The sequence below is a fragment of the Coregonus clupeaformis genome, chromosome 13 (assembly GCF_020615455.1).
Source record: "Coregonus clupeaformis isolate EN_2021a chromosome 13, ASM2061545v1, whole genome shotgun sequence".
NCBI classification, from domain to species: Eukaryota; Metazoa; Chordata; class Actinopteri; order Salmoniformes; family Salmonidae; genus Coregonus; species Coregonus clupeaformis.
In genome coordinates, this window is record NC_059204.1 from 41,210,305 (window position 1) to 41,228,600 (window position 18,296).

The 18,296-nt window shown below is 41.4% G+C and overlaps 1 protein-coding gene across 1 annotated transcript in view; it reads left to right on the top strand.

Moving 5' to 3' along the window:
* Positions 1–18,218, top strand: part of LOC121579471 (transmembrane protein 164-like) — a 46,824-nt gene extending 28,606 nt beyond the window's left edge. Inside the window, exons 4-6 of the mRNA XM_041894072.2 lie at positions 9,008–9,086; positions 11,986–12,086; positions 16,444–18,218. Coding sequence (XP_041750006.1) covers positions 9,008–9,086; positions 11,986–12,086; positions 16,444–16,647 — 384 coding nt within the window. The 3' untranslated portion in view covers positions 16,648–18,218. The remainder of the gene's footprint in view (positions 1–9,007; positions 9,087–11,985; positions 12,087–16,443) is intronic.
* Positions 18,219–18,296: the final 78 nt, after the last annotated feature.

An 18,296-nucleotide genomic window follows, 5' to 3' on the forward strand; every position in this document is an offset into this window, starting at 1 on the left:
TACGTTACAGACTTATTCTAAAATTGATGAAATTGTTTTTTCCCCCTCATCAATCTACACACAATACCCCATAATGACAAAGCAAAAACAGGTTTTTAGAAATGTTAGCAAATGTATTACAAATAAAAAACAGAAATACCTTATTTACGTAAGTATTCAGACCCTTTGCTATGAGACTTGAAATTGAGCTCAGGTGCATTCTGTTTCCATTGATCATCCTTGAGATGTTTCTACAACTTGATTGTAGTCCACCTGTGGTAAATTCAATTGATTGGACATGATTTGGAAAAGCACACACCTGTCTATATAAGGACCCACAGTTGACATTGCATGTCAGAGCAAAAATCAAGCAATGAGGTCGAAGGAATTGTCCGTAGAGCTCCATGACAGGATTGTGTCGAGGCACAGACTGGGGAAGGGTACCAAAACATTTCTGCAGCATTGAAGGTCCCCAAGAACACCGTGGCCTCTATCATTCTTAAATGGAAGTTTGGAACCACCAAGACTTCTTAGAGCTGGCTGCCCGGCCAAACTGAGCAATCGGGGGAGAAGGGCCTTGGTCAGGTAGGTGACCAAGAACCTAATGGCCACTGTGACAGAGCTCCATAGTTCCTCTGTGGAGATGGGAGAACCTTCCAGAAGGACAGCCATCTCTGCATTACTCCACCAATCAGGCCTTTATGGTAGAGTGGCCAGACGGAAGCCACTCCTCAGTAAAAGGCACATGACATCCCTCTTAGAGTTTGCCAAAAGGCACCTAAAGACTCTCAGACCATGAGAAACAATATTATCTGGTCTGATGAAACCAAGATTGAACTCTTTGGTCTGAATACCAAGCGTCACTTCTGGAAAAACCCTGGCACCATCCCTACGGTGAAGCATGGTGGTGGCAGCATCATGCTGTGGGGATATCTTTCAGCGGCAGGGACTGGGAGACTAGTCAGGATCGAGGGAAAGATGAACAGAGCAGAGTACAGAGAGATCCTTGATGAAAACCTGCTCCAGAGCGCTCAGGACGTCTGACTGGGGCGACGGTTCGCCTTCCAACAGGACAACAACCCTAAGCACACAGCCAAGACAACGCAGGAATGGCTTCGGGAAAAGTCTCAATGTCCTTTGGTGGCCCAACCAGAGCCTGGACTTGAACCCGATCGAACATCTCTGGAGAGACCTGAAAGTAGATGTGCAGCAACGCTCCCCATCCAACCTGACAGAGTTTGAGAGGGTCTGCAAAGAAGAATGGGGAAAAACTCCCCAAATACAGGTGTGCCAAGCTTGTAGCATCATACCCAAGAAGACTCGAGGCTGTAATCGCTGCCAAAGGTGCTTCATCAAAGTACGGAGTAAAGGGTCTTAATATTATTTAAATTTGATATTTCCGTTTTTTAAATAAATGTGCAAACATTTCTAAAAACCTGTTTTTTTGCTTTTTCATTATGGGGTATTGTGTGTAGATTGATGATTTAAAACAACGAATACATTTTAGAATAAGGCTGTAACGTAACAAAGTGGAACAAGTCAAGGGGTCTGAATACTTTCCCAATGCACGGTACGCTGACGCTGTGTAATCAAAGTTTTATCTTTAACACCGATCTATGCTTTCGAAGTTCTAAACGGTCACACACACACACTCACCAGAGATCATATGGCTGAAATACTGATGTGTATGTACAGTACCAGTCAAGTTTGGACACACCTACTCATTCAAGGGTTTTATTTTATTTTTACTATTTTCTACATTGTAGAATAATAGTGAAGACATTTAAAACTATGAAATAACACATATGGAATCATGTAGTAACCAAAAAAGTGTTAAACAAATCAAAATATATTTTATATTTGAGATTCTTCAAAGTAGCCACCCTTTGCCTTGATGACCGCTTTGCACACACTTGGCATTCTCTCAACCAGCTTCATGACGTAGTCACTTGGAATGCAATTCAATTAACAGGTGTGCCTTGTTAAAAGTTAATTTGTGGAATTTCTTTCCTTCATAATGCGTTTGAGCCAATCAGTTGTGTGGTGACAAGGTAGGGATGGTATACAGAAGATAGCTCTATTTGATAAAAGTCCATATTATGGCAAGAACAGTTCAAATATGCAAAGAGAACCGGCAGTCCATCATTACTTTAAGACATGAAGGTCAGTCAATCCGGAAAATTTCAAGAACATTTGAAAGTTTCTTTAAGTGCAGTCGCAAAAACCATCAAGCGCTATGATGAAACTGGCTCTCATGAGGACCGCCACAGGAAAGGAAGACCCAGAGTTACCTCTGCTGCTGAGGATAAGTTCATTAGAGTTACCAGCCTCAGAAATTGCAGCCCAAATAAACGCTTCAGAGTTCAAGAAACAGACACATCTCAACATCAACTGTTCAAAGGAGACTGCGTGGATCAGGCCTTCATGGTCGAATTGCTGCAAAGAAACGATTACTGAAGGACACCAATAATAAGAAGAGACTTGCTTGGGCCAAGAAACATGAGCAATGGACATTAAACTGGTGGAAATGGCCTTTGGTCTGATGAGTCCAAATTTGAGATTTTTGGTTCCAACTGCCGTGTCTTTGTGAGACTCAGGGTAGGTGGGCGGCAGGTACCTTAGTGGGTAAGAGCGTTGTGCCAGTAGCCGAAAGGTCGCTGGTTCTAATCCCCGAGCCGACTAGGCCCTTAAGCAAGGCACTTAACCCTAATTGCTCCTGTAAGTTGCTCTGGATAAGCGCGTCTGCTAAATGACAAAAAAGTGAACAGATGATCTCCACATGTGGTTCCCATCGTGAAGCATGGAGGAGGAGGTGTGACGGTGTGGGGGTGCTTTGCTGGTGACACTGTATGTGATTTATTTAGAATTCAATGAAAACTTAACCAGCATGGCTACTACAGCATTCTGCAGCGATACGCCATCCCATCTGGTTTGCACTTAGTGGGACTATCATTTATTTTTCAACAGGACAATGACCCAACACATCTCCAGGTTGTGTAAGGGCTATTTGACCAAGAAAGAGAGTGATGGAGTGCTGCATCAGATGATCTGGCCTCCACAATCACCCGTCCTCAACCCAATTTGAGATGGTTTGGGATGAGTTGGCCCGCAGAGTGAAGGAAAAGCAGCCAACAAGTGCTCAGGATATGTGGGAACTCCTTCAAGACTGTTGGAAAAGCATTCCAGGTGAAGCTGGTTGAGAGAATGCCAAGAGTGTGCAAAGCTGTCATCAAGGCAAAGGGTGGCTACTTTGAAGAATATAAAATATGTTTTGATTTGTTTAACACTTTTTTGGTTACTACATGATTCCATATGTGTTAGTTTTGATGTCTTCACTATTATTCTACAATGTAGAAAATAGTAAAAATAAAGAAAAACCCTGGAATGAGTAGGTGTCAACTTTTAACTGGTACTGTGTATATAGATAGATAGATAGATATGATATATTAGTATATTATGTATATGATATACGGCTGATATACTATACTAACCTGACAGCAGTCTTAGTGTGTTCATCTTTTTGACCAAATTTTAAATAAGACTGAAATGTTTTAATACATTTAGATACTGACTGTGTTTTTGAAACATGCCATTGGCCAAACATGTAAACCAGGGGTTCAAACTCATTTTAGCTCAGGGGCCACATGGAGGAAAATCTATTCCCAAGTGGGCCGGACCGGAAAAATCATGGTGTATATATAACTTAAAAACAACAACTTCAGATTGTTTTCTTTGTTTTAATACGATCAACATACAACATAAAGCTGGAGCCTGAGGACAGTGTGTCCAAAATAGTACAAGCACAACATCACTATTAATCATAAAACACGTCAAGTTTATTTGAAAATTCTAAAGAAAAAGAACACACAAACACACAATGCCTCAGTGATTAACAGAACTGTTTCACAGATCACAGAACTATATCAGGGTGTCATTTCTCAGGCAGAAATGTAGATAAAAATAATGAAATCCTGTTCCCCAAACAAGTGCAAGAACCACAGAGTCAAGAATAGGTTAAATATACAAATAAAATCAATTAAAAACAATAGCACATCAACATAAAAACATATAAACATAAATCTGAAAGCGTTGCTCAAACTCCCGTAGCAGTCCCGTTATTTTATCTTTGAACCGCTTCATGTCTGCCACATGTTGGGTCGCGCACACATTTTTCAGACAGGGGAAGTGAGCTGCATCACCACCGGCAAGTTGCGTCTCCCACAATGACAGCTTCAACTTGAAAGAACGTATGCTGTCATAATACTGCGTGACAACTTTGTTGCGCCCTTGCAGCTGTTTGTTCAAGTTATTCAGGTGCTCTGTAACATCCACCATAAATGCAAGGTCCTGCATCCATTCTGCGGAATGAAATTCTAACACTGGTTTGCCCTTTTCTTCCATGAACTGTTCAATTTCTTCTCGTAAATCAAAGAAACGCCTCAGCACAGCACCTCGGCTTAATCATCTTACCTCAGTGTTGTATGGCAGGCCATAGATGTGGTCTTTCTCTCTGAGAAGGCTGTCAAACTGACGGTGATTCAGGCTTCTGGATCGGATGAAATTAACAGTTTGGATGACCACCTTCATGACGTTATCCATCTTTAATGACTTGCAACACAAAGCCTCCTGGTGCAAAATACAGTGAAAAGTCAAAAAATCACGTCCTCCATTTGCAGATTGCACTTTCTCTCTGAACTTTGTCACAACGCCTGCTTTTTTCCCGATCATTGAGGGCGCACCATCTGTAGCCAGGCTGACAGCGCGAGACCAGTCCACTCCGACCCTGTCCAGCGCGCCGACGAGTGCGGTAAAAATATCAGCTGCTGTCGTTGTATCTGTCATCGGCACCAACTCCACGAACTCCTCGGTGACGGTCAATGTGTCATCAACTCCGCGGATGAAAATGGCCAGTTGTGCAACATCTGTAATGTCCGTGCTTTCATCAATTGCAACCGAAAAACGCAATAAATGACTTTACTTTTTGCTTCAACTGGCTGTCCAAATCCACTGAAAGATCGGAAATCCTGTCTGCAACTGTGTTTCTTGTCAGGCTGATATTTGCAAAAGCCTGCTGCTTTTCAGGGCACACAATCTCCGCTGCCTTCATCATGCATGTTTTTACAAATTCACCCTCACTAAATGGTTTTGAAGCCACTGCGATTTCATTAGCAACGAGGTAGCTAGCTTTCACTGCAGCGTCACTGATGTCTCGGCTGTGAGTAAACACAGACTGCTGTTTCTTCAGACCCGCCAACAGTTCATTCACCTTCTCTCATCTCCGCTGTCCTTGAAAGTTGTCATATTTGTCGGCATGAAGACTCACATAGTGGCGACGAAGGTTATATTCTTTCAGCACTGCAACATGCTCTGAACACACCAAACATACAGCTTTCCCATTCAATTCCGTGAATAAATAGGATGACCATTTTTCTTGGAACACTTTGCGTCCACTTTTCTCTTTTTTGACAGAGACATATTGGGGCAATGAGGGTGCCAAAGCACATAATGTTAAAAGTAGAAGCCGTAATAAATATCGCGGGCAAAACAAAGTAGCTCATTGGCTGCACGTGCTTGACCTACTTGCTCTGCCCCGATATAAACAGTTTGCTTGCTTAACACAATTGCTATTGCGCCATCCAGTGGACGCAATTGGAACAGCAGTTTATTTTATTGAAAAATTGCAGCGCATTTTTATACTTTACAAAAAAAAATTTTTTTTTTTTTTAATTTTTTTTTCAAAATCATCTCGCGGGCCGGATTAAACCCGTTTGCGGGCCTGATCCGGCCCGCGGGCCGGACGTTTGACACCCCTGATGTAAACACTCCTGTGTGTTTGGCCTCTTTTATAGTGAGTGTTGGTGAAACATTTCTCGTACTGTGTGATTACAAGGTCACGATCTTCCTTTCTGCTGTCTGTCTAGAGCACACCACGATCACCTTATCATTTCCTATCGCAACAGGAAGGAAAGCATGGCCACATTTACAATGCCTTCAGAAAGTATTCATACCCCTTAACTTATTCCACATTTTGTTGTTACAGCCTGAATTTAAAATTGATTAAATGTATTTTCTCTCACCCGTCTACACACAATAACCCATAATGACTAAGTGAAAACATGTTTGTAGCAATTTTAGCAAATTTATTGAAGATTAAACACAAAAATATCTAATTTACATAGGTATTCACATCCCTGAGTCAATACATGTTAGAATCACCTTTTGGCAGCGATTACAGCTGTGAGTCTTTCTGGGTAAGTCTGTAAGAGCTTTGCACACCTGGATTGTACTATATTTCCAAATTTTTCTTTTGAAAATTCTTCAAGCTCTGTCAAGTTGGTTGTTGATCATTGCTAGACAGCCATTTTAAGTCAAAACTGTAACTAGGCCACTCGGGAACATTCAATGTTGTCTTGGTTAGCAACTCCAGTGTATATTTGGGCTTGTGTTTTAGGTTATTGTCCTGCTGAAAGGTGAATTTGTCTCCAAGTGTCTGTTGGAATGCAGACTGAACCAGGTTTTTTTCTAGGATTTTGCCTGTGCTTGGCTCTATTCCATTTATTTTTATCCTAAAAAACTCGCTAGTCCTTGCCGATGACAAGCATACCAACAACATGATGCAGCCACCACCATGCTTGAAAATATTAAGTGTGGTACTCAGTTATGTATTGTTGGCTTTGCCCCAAACGTAACGCTTTGTATTCAGGACATAAAGTTCATTTATTTGCCACATTTTTTGCAGTGTTACTTTAGTGCCATATTGCAAACAGGATGCATGTTATGGAATCTTTTTTATTCTGTATAGGCTTCCTTCTTTTCACTCTGTCATTTAGGTTAGTATTGTGGAGTAACTACAATGTTGTTGATCCATCCTCAGTTTTCTCCTATCACAGCCGTTAAACTCTGTAAGTGTTTTAAAGTCACCATTGCCCTCATGGTGTAATCCCTGAGTGGTTTCCTTATTCTCCGTCAACTGAGTTAGGAAAGACGCCTGTATCTTTGTAGTGACTGGGTGTATTGATCCAAAGTGTATTTAATAACTTCACTATCCTGAAAGGGATATTCAATGTCTGCTTTTTTGTTTTTACCCATCTTCCAATAGGTGTCCTTCTTTGCGAGGCATTGAAAACCTCCCTGGTCTTTATGGTTGAATCTGTGTTTGAAATTCACTGCTTGACTGAGGGACATTACAATTATCTGTATGTGGGGTACAGAGATGAGGTAGTCAATAAAAATAATGTTTAACACTATTATTGCACACAGTGAGTCTATGCAACTTATTTAGTGACTTAAGTAAATCTGTATTTATTTAGGCATGCCTTAATGATGGGATTGAATACTTATTGACTCAAGACATTTCAGCTTTTCATTTTTAATTATTTTCTAAAAGTTTCTAAAAACATAATTCCACTTTGACATTATGGCGTATTGTGTGTAGGCCAGTGACACTAAATCTCAATTTAATCCATTTTAAATTCAGGCTGTAACACAACCAAATGTGGAAAAAGTCAAGGGGTGTGAATACCTTCTGAAGGCACTGTATACTTCTATATATATTTAAGCAAAGCACACATGGTGGTAAATAGCCAGACCATACAACACATTCTTCTAGTCCAGTTCACAATGCCTGAATAAAATTTAGTTTATTTCCTGAAGGTTGTTCATCTGTGGGGTCCAGTTTGGACTGATTAGTCATTCTGATACGCAATAAGCATTTAGAATTGTTTTAGTTCATACAAAACATTAGTCTTTTTAGAAAGGTAAATGCACCCTTTGAACATCTAAAGTCAAGGATTCCAGCCATGCTGTGAACTGTATTGAATGTAAAGAAGGGGGAATTGAACAGTAAAGACAAAGGCTGCTTACGTAACTAGGCCTCATGTGGCTTTGCCCTTGTTTGGTACACTTGAGTCCCCTTGACCTGCTCTGGGTCTGTGGCCACCAATTCCTACCTCTTTTTTATTGCTGTCTGGCAGCCAGTAGAGCAGTCAACAGACAGACAGACTGGCAGGCCTACCAGCAGGGTTTATTGTGTTGTTGGCCCAGTAACCGCAGCAGCACGTGACCGGCAACTCTCAGGAACCCCTGACAAACACTGAGGCTCCTCTCTCTCACACACACACGTCTATCTGTGCAGGCTGGAGGAGAGGTCTGTGTGTATGCTACAGAGACAGTCATCTATAAGGTCATAACCGATCATCTAAGGCAGTGGTATTCTAACGTTTTCAGCAGGAACCCCATTTTTTTCTGCAATAATTTCTCCCAACCCCACCCCAAATCTGATGACACAAACTTAAAATCAGTAAATGTAGATTTTTACATCAACAAATAACCTTCAATTCATTACATTTTAATCTCTTATCAGAATGAAAAGAAACAAATAAATACATTTACTCAATTGTTTTTCTTCTAATTATCTTTCTCCAAAACTTTTGTATATTGTCCCATACAATAATCTGTGTTCCCCCGACTTTAAATACCACTGATCTAAGGCCATAGTGTTCACTTTATTTCCTCCCAGGTGTAATGCATTAATAGAAGTCACCATATGGACAGGAATGATTGTATTTAGTATAAAGAATAGCTTTGTTATGTGATTAACTGTAAGACTGTGCAGCCCTGCAGCAGCATAGATTATTACCCCTGATCTAGAGAGTGTATGAGTGTGTACCCTGTGGGTTTCCTGTGCTTTTCACAGACCTCTCCTTTCCTTTTTACTGTTAAGGCTAGCAGGCCATTTACAGAGTTGTTACACTCTGATGCCTAGGGAATGGTTCTCTTGTTTTTTTTAAACGGAAATTAGCCTAACTGAAACCAGAACGCCACTTTTATTCACAGCCTAAACACCAGCCATGTTTTGATCCAATTGTGCTTTCAAACATTTCCATAGCCAAATAATGTAAATTGCAGGAGCAGGACATTGTTTAACATTCAATGTAGTAAGGCAAACACTCATGTATGTGTATATGTTATAATGAAACTGATGATGATCATGTAGATATTGAACTCTGTTCTGTTTGTCTGTGTTCAGCTTCCGTTTGAGAAGGAGGTCTACTACATTCAGCATTCCATGCTCTACCTGGTGCCTGTATACCTCTTCAGGAAAGGAGGTACGTGCCATCTTCTTTTGCACTTATGGAATTCTGTGCTTTGTTGTCTCCATTCCATGGGTGCTTCACTAGAAATGAAACCATCTTGAGTTACTCATCACTGCTACCTTAACTCAACCAATCAAAACCCTTCTCCCAGTTGTGAGATTGTTGCACTAAGGCAGAGACCTGGGGAAAACTGATAAGACTGCCATCTAGTGTAGAGATGCCATTCTTGGAACCGGTTTCAAGTTTTATTGTCACATGCACAAGTACAGTGAAATGCCTTTCTTGCAAGCTCTAAACCCAACAATGCAGTAATCAATAACAATGTAATACTAAAAATAACACAAGGTAGAACAGAAACACACAAGAAAATTACATGAGAAAGTAAGTAAGCATGCTATATACAGGGTCAGTTCCAGTACCATAATGTGCAGGGATACTGGAATGGTAGGGGTAGATATGTATATGGGTAAGGTGACTAGGCATCAGGATATGTGATAAACAGAGCAGCAGCAGTGTATATGATGATTAAATGTGAGTGGGTGTGTGTAGAGTCTGTATAAATGTATGTGCATATTATGTATGTGTGTGTGTGTGTGTTGGAGTGTCTGTGTGCAGGACCCTGTGAATGTGCATAGACAGTGCAAAATGAAATACAAGGGTCAACTCAGTCTGTGTAGCAATTTAGTTAGCCAGTTAGCAGTCTTATGGCTTGGGGATAGAAGCTGTTCAGGAGCCTGTTAGTGTCAGACTTGATATACTGGTATTGTTTGCAGTGCGGAAGCAGAGAGAACAGTCTATGGCTTGGGTGGTTGGAGTCTGGCTGGAGATTGTCCCGGCCTTCCTTTCACACCGCCTGATATAGAGGTCCTGGATGGCAGGGAGCTCGGTCCTAGTGATGTACTGGACGTTCTGCACCACCCTCTGTAGCGCCATGCAATCTAGGGCGGTGATATTGCCACAGCAAGTAGTGATGCAGCCAATCAAGATGCTCTCAATGGTACAGCTGTATAACTTTTTGAGGATTTGAGGGCCCATGCCAAACCTTTTCAACCTGCCTTCTTCACGACTGTGCGCGTCAGCTCCTTTCTGACATTGAGGGAGAGGTGTTCAGTCCCAGGATCCTAAGCTTGGTGACGAGCTTGGAGGGGACAATGGTGTTGTAGTCAATGAACAGCATTCTCACATTGGTATTCCTACTTATCTAGGTGGGTGAGGGCCGTGGAAGTGCAATTGAGATTGCGTCGTCTATCGATCTGTTGGGGCGGTATGCAAATTGGAGTGGGTCTGGGGTGTCTGGGATGATGGAGTTGTGTTCCATAACCAGCCTCTCAAAGCACTTCATGATTACAGATGTGAGTGCTACAGGGCGGTAGTCATTGTGGCATGAAGCCTTAGAGTTCTTGGGAACAGGAATGATGGTGGTCATCTTAAAACGTGGGGATTACAGACTGGGACAAGGAGAGGTTGAAAATTACCATGAAGATGCCCGCCAGCTAGCTGTTCTGCGCATGGCCTCAACACCAGTGTTAACATTCCATTTATTTTTTATTTTTTTAATGATGTGATTATAATCCATGTTTAACATCAAAACATAATATGAGGAAGAATTTACCTGACAACAATTCAGAAGAAAATAGACTATGGTGGCCTATGTTGTTCAAATTAGCTCCCCAATTGACAACAAAAGCCTAGACTACAATTTCAACGAAGAGAATGGAATGAGCTCTGTCTGTGATTTACCATTTCTCTCCAATACAGTTAAGAAGCAAAACTGCTTAAAATGTAACCGCTATGACAGCTTGAAGGAAAATCGATAAGATCACAAACACCCTGGCTCCTAACAAATTCACACCAATTTGGAACAACCAAGTCCGTATCATACACGTATAACATATCTTTGAACATAAGGAAGGATTCATATCCCTCAACAATAGGGGTGAGCTGTCATAGCAGCTTCACTGTGTACTAGATGTATAAATGAAAAGTTGCTTTCCAAAGAGCTGTGTGGAGGCGAGCTAAACAACATAACTACAACCAAGCCCATAGTTGTACTTTAGAGGAGTTAACTATAGGCTATGACTTAATGTTGCCTGGTGGTAACATCTGTATTTGATAGGATACTGCTCTGTCAATTATACAGTGGAATTTGTGAGTCACTCTCTGCCCCGAGTCCCAAAGGCGGGGAGGGGAACTCCATGCATTCTGCTCCACTGGCTGATGTGAAATGTCTGTGAGACAAAGAGAGCGCTCAAAGTCCTAGCCAAGCTCATGATGACTCTGTGATCAGGAATCTCTGTGTATCTGGGTGTCTGTAGTGGCTCTCTGTGCATTGTGATGGAAGAGTGCTATCTAGTCCACTGGGCTTTGGGTTGAGAGCAAGCGAGGGAACAATGAATGGAGGGCTTGTTCCCTCAGCTCCCCCTCCCCTCTCCACCCCTCCGCTCCGTTCCAGGCTCTGTGCTGCTGGGCTGTCTCTCTCCGGCCCGGCCTTAATTGACTCTGTCTCGACTAGAGCACAGGGGTGGAGAAATGGCCTCAACACATGGACCTGTTTTAAATCAATCCTCTGTTGGAGAGACACCCACAGGCCCAGAGAGAGGAGGAGGGGTACAGGGGGAGTCTATGGTTGGGAAGGGCCTCATGAATGCAAAGGCTGCATGTGATTATTCTTGTGAAACAGCAAACAAGCTAGACACCACCATCCCTAGTCAGCACTGGTTTTGAACAAAGTGGGAAAGCAAGGTCTCTGGAAGAAAAATATCCACAGCCAGCTGCATTCTTTGAAGGGGGAGTAAGAAACCAATAGTGATTAATCTCCCAGCCAATAAACTAAAAGCAATCCATAACTAGATTTTCAGCTCTGTGTGTTTTGTATAATGTTCATACATTGTCTATTCTCTCCCCCCTGCAGGCGTGTACAAACCGGAGCCCCTAAGGGATATGTGGTGGGCTATCCTCTCTACTGGCATCTTGTTCCTCTATCACTTCCTGTTCCTGCAGGGCCTGGGCCTGGTAAGAGACTGAGGGAGCCCTCTACTGGACACCCGGTGAAACACCTCCCCTCTCTCTTAAAGGAGAGGCCAGTAACATGAGGCACATGACACAGATAGACAGGATGTTGACAAGATTGTACCCTACATACATATATTGATACTAGGGAGGTTAACCATTAATCGGTTAGTTAGCTGAAAATACATTTGACTGACCATGCTTATCTCTATAAGTGAATTTGCATAATTTAGTGGAATTACATTGGCGCCTGTGTTGTCGTTAGTCGTCATGTATCTTATTTATCACACGCGCACAGCATACAGACCTTAGTTTGAGGAGCAGAACAGCCTATCACCTGTCAGTCAGCGCGAGAGCAGCCCCTCAAAAAGCTGGTACTGAAGTGAAACATGCAGTCATTGCACAAGAAATAACAATTCTAAATGCAATCGCGTGTTAACTATTATGATGACCATGATTTAAGAGAGACTATTTTTATTTCTCAATCTCAACTCAACTCTAATTAAAGTGCGCCTCCATTCTCCATTCGAGTGCATAGGCTATAGTCAACGGTAGGCAGGCTATCAGCGCGTCACCCACCACTTTACAATGGGTGCATCAGGCAATATAATTGTTTGAAACCTTAACATTTTACTTTACTTCAAATAATGAGGAATGTCTTACCTTGCGTCAAAGTAGCCTAGCCAAAATCCAACGATGGAAATGTGGAGTCAATTATTTTATAAAGACTTCCTTATGCCATTAACCAGCATTTATCGCCTGTTCTACTGGTTTTCATATCTACTTTCTTTCGTTGTTCAGAAGCAAAAGGCACAATCCTAGTCATATTAGCATATTTCTAAGGGAGATTTTCATCTGTCACATATGGAGCCGCTCGCATTAGATGCGCTGTTTAGAACGGTGTTTCCCGCAAATTGCATTTTGGCAGATGTTTGACAAAGTTTTATTAGCTGCTTCATTACAGCCGTTGCATGTTCAATAATAGACTATATAGGCATTTGACTGTAAGACGATATGCTTGCTATTGTTGCATATTTTCATTAACATGCAAAAATGGCAAGATCCGCATACAGCTGGTGCACCACAAACAGCAGTTACAGTGCTTTGCAAAAGTATTCAACCCCCTTGGCGTTTTTCCTATTTTGTTGCATTACAACCTGTAATTTAAATTGATTTTTATTTGGATTTCATGTAATGGACATACACAAAATAGTCCAAATTGGTGAAGTGAAATGAAAAAAAAAATAACTAGAAAATTAATAACGGAAAAGTGGTGGTTGCATATGTATTCACCCCCTTTGCTATGAAGCTCCTAAATAAGATCTGGTGCAACCAATTACCTTCAGAAGTCACATAATTAGTTAAATAAAGTCCAGCTGTGTGCAATCTAAGTGTCACATGATCTGTTACATGATCTCAGTGTACATATACACCTGTTCTGAAAGGCCCCAGAGTCTGCAACACCACTAAGCAAGGGGCACCACCAAGCAAGCGGCACCATGAAGACCAAGGAGCTCTCAAAACAGGTCAGGGACAAAGTTGTGGAGAAGTACAGATCAGGGTTGGGTTATAAAAATAAACTTTGAACATCCCACGGAGCACCATTTAAATCCATTATAAAAAAAATCTAAGAATATGGCACCACAACAAACCTGCCAAGAGAGGGCCACCCACCAAAACTCACAGACCAGGCAAGGAGGGCATTAATCAGAGAGGCAACAAAGAGACCAAAGATAACCCTGAAGGTGCTGCAAAGCTCCACAGCGGAGATTGGAGTATCTGTCCATAGGACCACTTTAAGCCGTACACTCCACAGAGCTGGGCTTTACGGAAGAGTGGCCAGAAAAAAAGCCATTGCTTAAAGAAAGAAATAAGCAAACACGTTTGGTGTTCGCCAAAAGCCATGTGCGAGACTCCCCAAACATATGGAAGAAGGTACTCTGGTCAGATGAGACTAAAATTGAGCTTTTTGGCCATCAAGGAAAATGCTATGTGCTAAAGCAACAATTGAGTGGTTTAAGGGGAAACATTTAAATGTCTTGGAATGGCCTAGTCAAAGCCCAGACCTCAATCCAATTGAGAATCTGTGGTATGACTTAAAGATTGCTGTAGACCAGCGGAACCCATCCACCTTGAAGGAGCTGGAGCAGTTTTGCCTTGAAGAATGGGCAAAAATCCCAGTGGCTAGATGTGCCAAGCTTATAGAGACATACCCCAAGAGACTTGCAGCTGTAATTGCTGCAAAAGGTGGCTCTACAAAGTATTGACTTTGGGGGGGGTGAATAGTTATACACGCTCAAGTTCTGTTTTTTTGTCTTATTTCTTGTTTGTTTCATAATAAAACATATTTTGCATCATCAAAGTGGTAGGCATGTTGTGTAAATCAAATGATACAAACCCCCAAAAAATCCACTTTAATTCCAGGTTGTAAGGCAACAAAATAGGAAAAATGCCAAGGGGGATGAATACTTTCGCAAGCCACTGTTAGTCTATTGAAGGTAAACAGCAGTTAAGTCTATTGAAGGCAAAACACAAAGCTTAAAGCTCTTAATGAAAAATGTCTGTTCCTTGTATGCATGCATAGTATTTTCTGTTGGTCACGTCATTTTAATGTTTGGGAAAATGTTTACAAACGTTGGCCAGTTAATGAGGGTTGGTTAGTCGGAAGCAGAATTGACCGAAATGTGCATCCTTAATTGATACAGCATTTCTACAGGACACAGGCAGTAAAGTAAGATAAAACAGGATTGCAGGACAGTGATTCAAATAAGATGCAACATAATACAGGATGCTGGATGGATACAGAAGCTGGATAGAGAGCTTGCGTGACGAACTTGAGTAAAGATACAGTGCCTTCAGAAAGTATTTACACCCCTTGACTTTTTCCACATTTTGTTACACAGCCTGAAATTAAAATTGATTAAATTGAGATTGTTGTGTCACTGATCTACACACAATACCCCATTATGTGAATGTGGAATTATGTTTTTAGAAATGTTGCATGGACTCTATGCACAATAATAGTGTTAAACATAATTTGTGAATTACTACCTCATCTCTGTACCCCACACATACAATTATCTGTAAGGTCCCTCAGTCGAGCAGTTTCAAACACAGATTCAACCACAAAGACCAGGGAGGGTTCCCAGTGCCTCGCAAAGAAGGGCACCTATTGGTAGATGTATTATTTTTTTAAGCAGACATTGAATATCCATTTGAGCATTGTGAAGTTATTAATTACATTGTGGATGATTTATCAATACACCCAGTCACTACAAAGATACAGCCGTCCTTCCTAACTCAGTTGCCAGAGAGGAAGGAAACCGCTCAGGGATTTTAGCATGAGGCAAATGGTGACTGTAAAACACTTAGAGTTTAATGGCTGTGATAGGAGAAAACTGAGGATGGATCAACAACATTGTAGTTACTCCACAATACTAACCTAAATGACAGAGTGAAAAGAAGAACGCCTGTACAGAATAACTACAAAGAATTTGGCTAAGAAATTAACTATGTCCTGAATACAAAGCGTTATTTTGGGGGCAAATCCAGCACATCACTGAGTACCACTTGTCATATTTTCAAGCATGGTGGTGGCTGCACCATGTTATGTGTGTGCTTGTCATCGGCAAGGACTAGGGAGTTTTTTTATGATAGAAAATAAACGGCATAGAGCTAAGAACAGGCAAAATCCTAGAAGAAAACCTGGTTCAGTCTGCTTTCCAACAGACACTGGGAGACAAATTCACCTTTCAGCAGGACAATAACCTAAAACACAAGGCCAAATATACACTGAAGTTGCTTACCAAGACGACATTGAATGTTCCTGAGTGGCCTAGTTACTGTTTTGACTTAAATCGGCTTGAAAGTCTATGGCAAGGCTTGAAAATGGCTGTCTAGCAATGATCAACAACCAACTTGACAGAGCTTGAAGAATTTAAAAAATAATATTGTACAATCCAGGTGTGCAAAGCTCTTAGACACTTACCCAGAAAGACTCACAGCAGTAATCGCTGCCAAAGGTGATTCTAACATGTATTGACTTAGGTGTGTGAATACTTATGTACATTTCTAAAACATTTAGTCATTATGGGGTATTGTGTGTAGATGGGTTAGAAATCTATTTAATCCATTTTGAATTCAGTCTGTAACAACAACAAAGTGTAATAAGTCGAGGGGTATGAATACTTTCTGAAGGCACTGTACATGACACACTAGCATGACTAATGAGTTGTGTGACAGAGCTGACTGCTCTTCTCTCTTATAGCCTGACTGAAGACACGAATGAAACAAACACCAAGCAAGGCCTCTGTTTCTCCTAGCTAGTCTCACTTCTGTCTCTTTCTGTCCCTCTTCCCAGATGACCGAGGTCAACCTGAACAACATGTTGTGTCCAGCGGTGTCGGACCCATTTTACGGGCCTTGGTACCGGGTTTGGGCTGCGGGTCACCAGACCCTGCTGACCCTGGTTCATGGGAAGGCCCTGACCCTCTTCTCCTACCACACCGGCCCCACCTGCAGGTACCTGCTGGACACCGCCAGACTGCGCAGCAAGGTCGACTGAACAGACAGACATACGGACTCACACGGACGTAGCCTTTTTATATGTTGGGATTTTCTATCAACATTTTTAATGCATCTTGTACCACTTACCATATATTTTTTTTTAATGTAATGAAATAGGCATTTCAGGGTCAATGAAACAGTGTAATTATTTTTGTGTTAGAGCTGGCTTGCATTATTTGCATGCACACATGACGGGAAGACTGCTAGAGGTGGTAGTTATTGGTGTGTGTGGCTGGCCAGGTGAAATGTCCTTTTGTTTCGGTCAGATTTCCTGAACATGAGTTACTGATGTTTCTAAAAGTTACTCTTTATTTCTAAAGTTGCCTTTTGTAGTTATGTTCAGAAAAATGGGGCTAACCCAGATATCACTGAATTGTCATCATTACTGTACACTTTAAACTATTCATTTGTGCTTGCCATGACAGTTGGCCCAGGTATGGGTCATGTTGCCATTTTGTGTTTGTATTTAAGAAAACATTGTTTAATCCATTGTAAAAAAAACATCACTTAGTGATATTTTGTCTGTTTGAAGAGTAACGGTTGTGAAGCAGCTGTCTCTGTCATATCTGTGGTCACAGCCTCTTCTGACAAGGAGAAACCTGTTCCTCACATCTTCTCCTTTGCTGGATCAAGTGGTATATCTAAAAGAGGCTCCCGCTTATGTATCCCATCTCTCCATCACTGATTTTACAAAACTGCGGAGGTGAAAGAAAGGATGTAGGCGGCGTTTTTATAGACAATGCAGACAAGTGTCTGTCCTGTCGGATCATTATGGATGAAGGGAAATTACAGGAAGGTATCTTGATGTAGGTATTTGGATACAGCATGGTTGTCAAAAGGGTGAGAGGAGCAATGCCCTGTGCCTGTTGAGAGAGACAGAGATCTTAGAGGTAGAGATGGCTTTCAGAGATGATTTAATTAAATTGATTTAGGGCTATAATCAATCCGTATCGCGGATGTTTGGCGTTACAGCGTGATTGAAATGTGAAGGCAATGTTCCTGCGTTGGCGGTAAATGCTGCATATGTTGGCTTCAGCGATACAGATTGAAAATAGCCTTTATTGATCATGGGGCATATTCAGTGGGGCACAGCTATCAAGGTTGCATTTTTTTTTTTTTTTAAGTGTAATGACGATAATTCTCTATCAAATGCCTGTTCTATACATTACACTTAACTCTACATTGAGTGTTGGGGCCCAGGTTATTTTTAAGGGGCAGCCCAATTTCAGTCCATATCATGTACCCCAATATACACTGGTTCTATATAACCGATCACATACTTTGTTTTAATGTATCTGTTTATTGATTACCTGCAAATGACCTGCATAGCTCTACTTTGGGACAGTCATTGGGAATCCCTGTTTTAAGGGAAATATCGTTTTTTTTGAAGGGGTTTTAAATACAATTTCCTATTCCCCATCACGTCGATCGCTCCCATTTTGTAATGAGGGATTTTTGTGTTACTTTACTAGTACACATTACAAAAACAAGGGATATGGTATACTTTTGTACACTTTTTCTGGGTGGATGTGCACTGTATTGACAATAAATGTGATTTCTGCCCTTAAATTGTCTTCTCGGTGAATAGCTCAGGAACTAATAAATAATTAATTGGGTTTATATAGCACTTTTCCAGTGCTCAAAGCG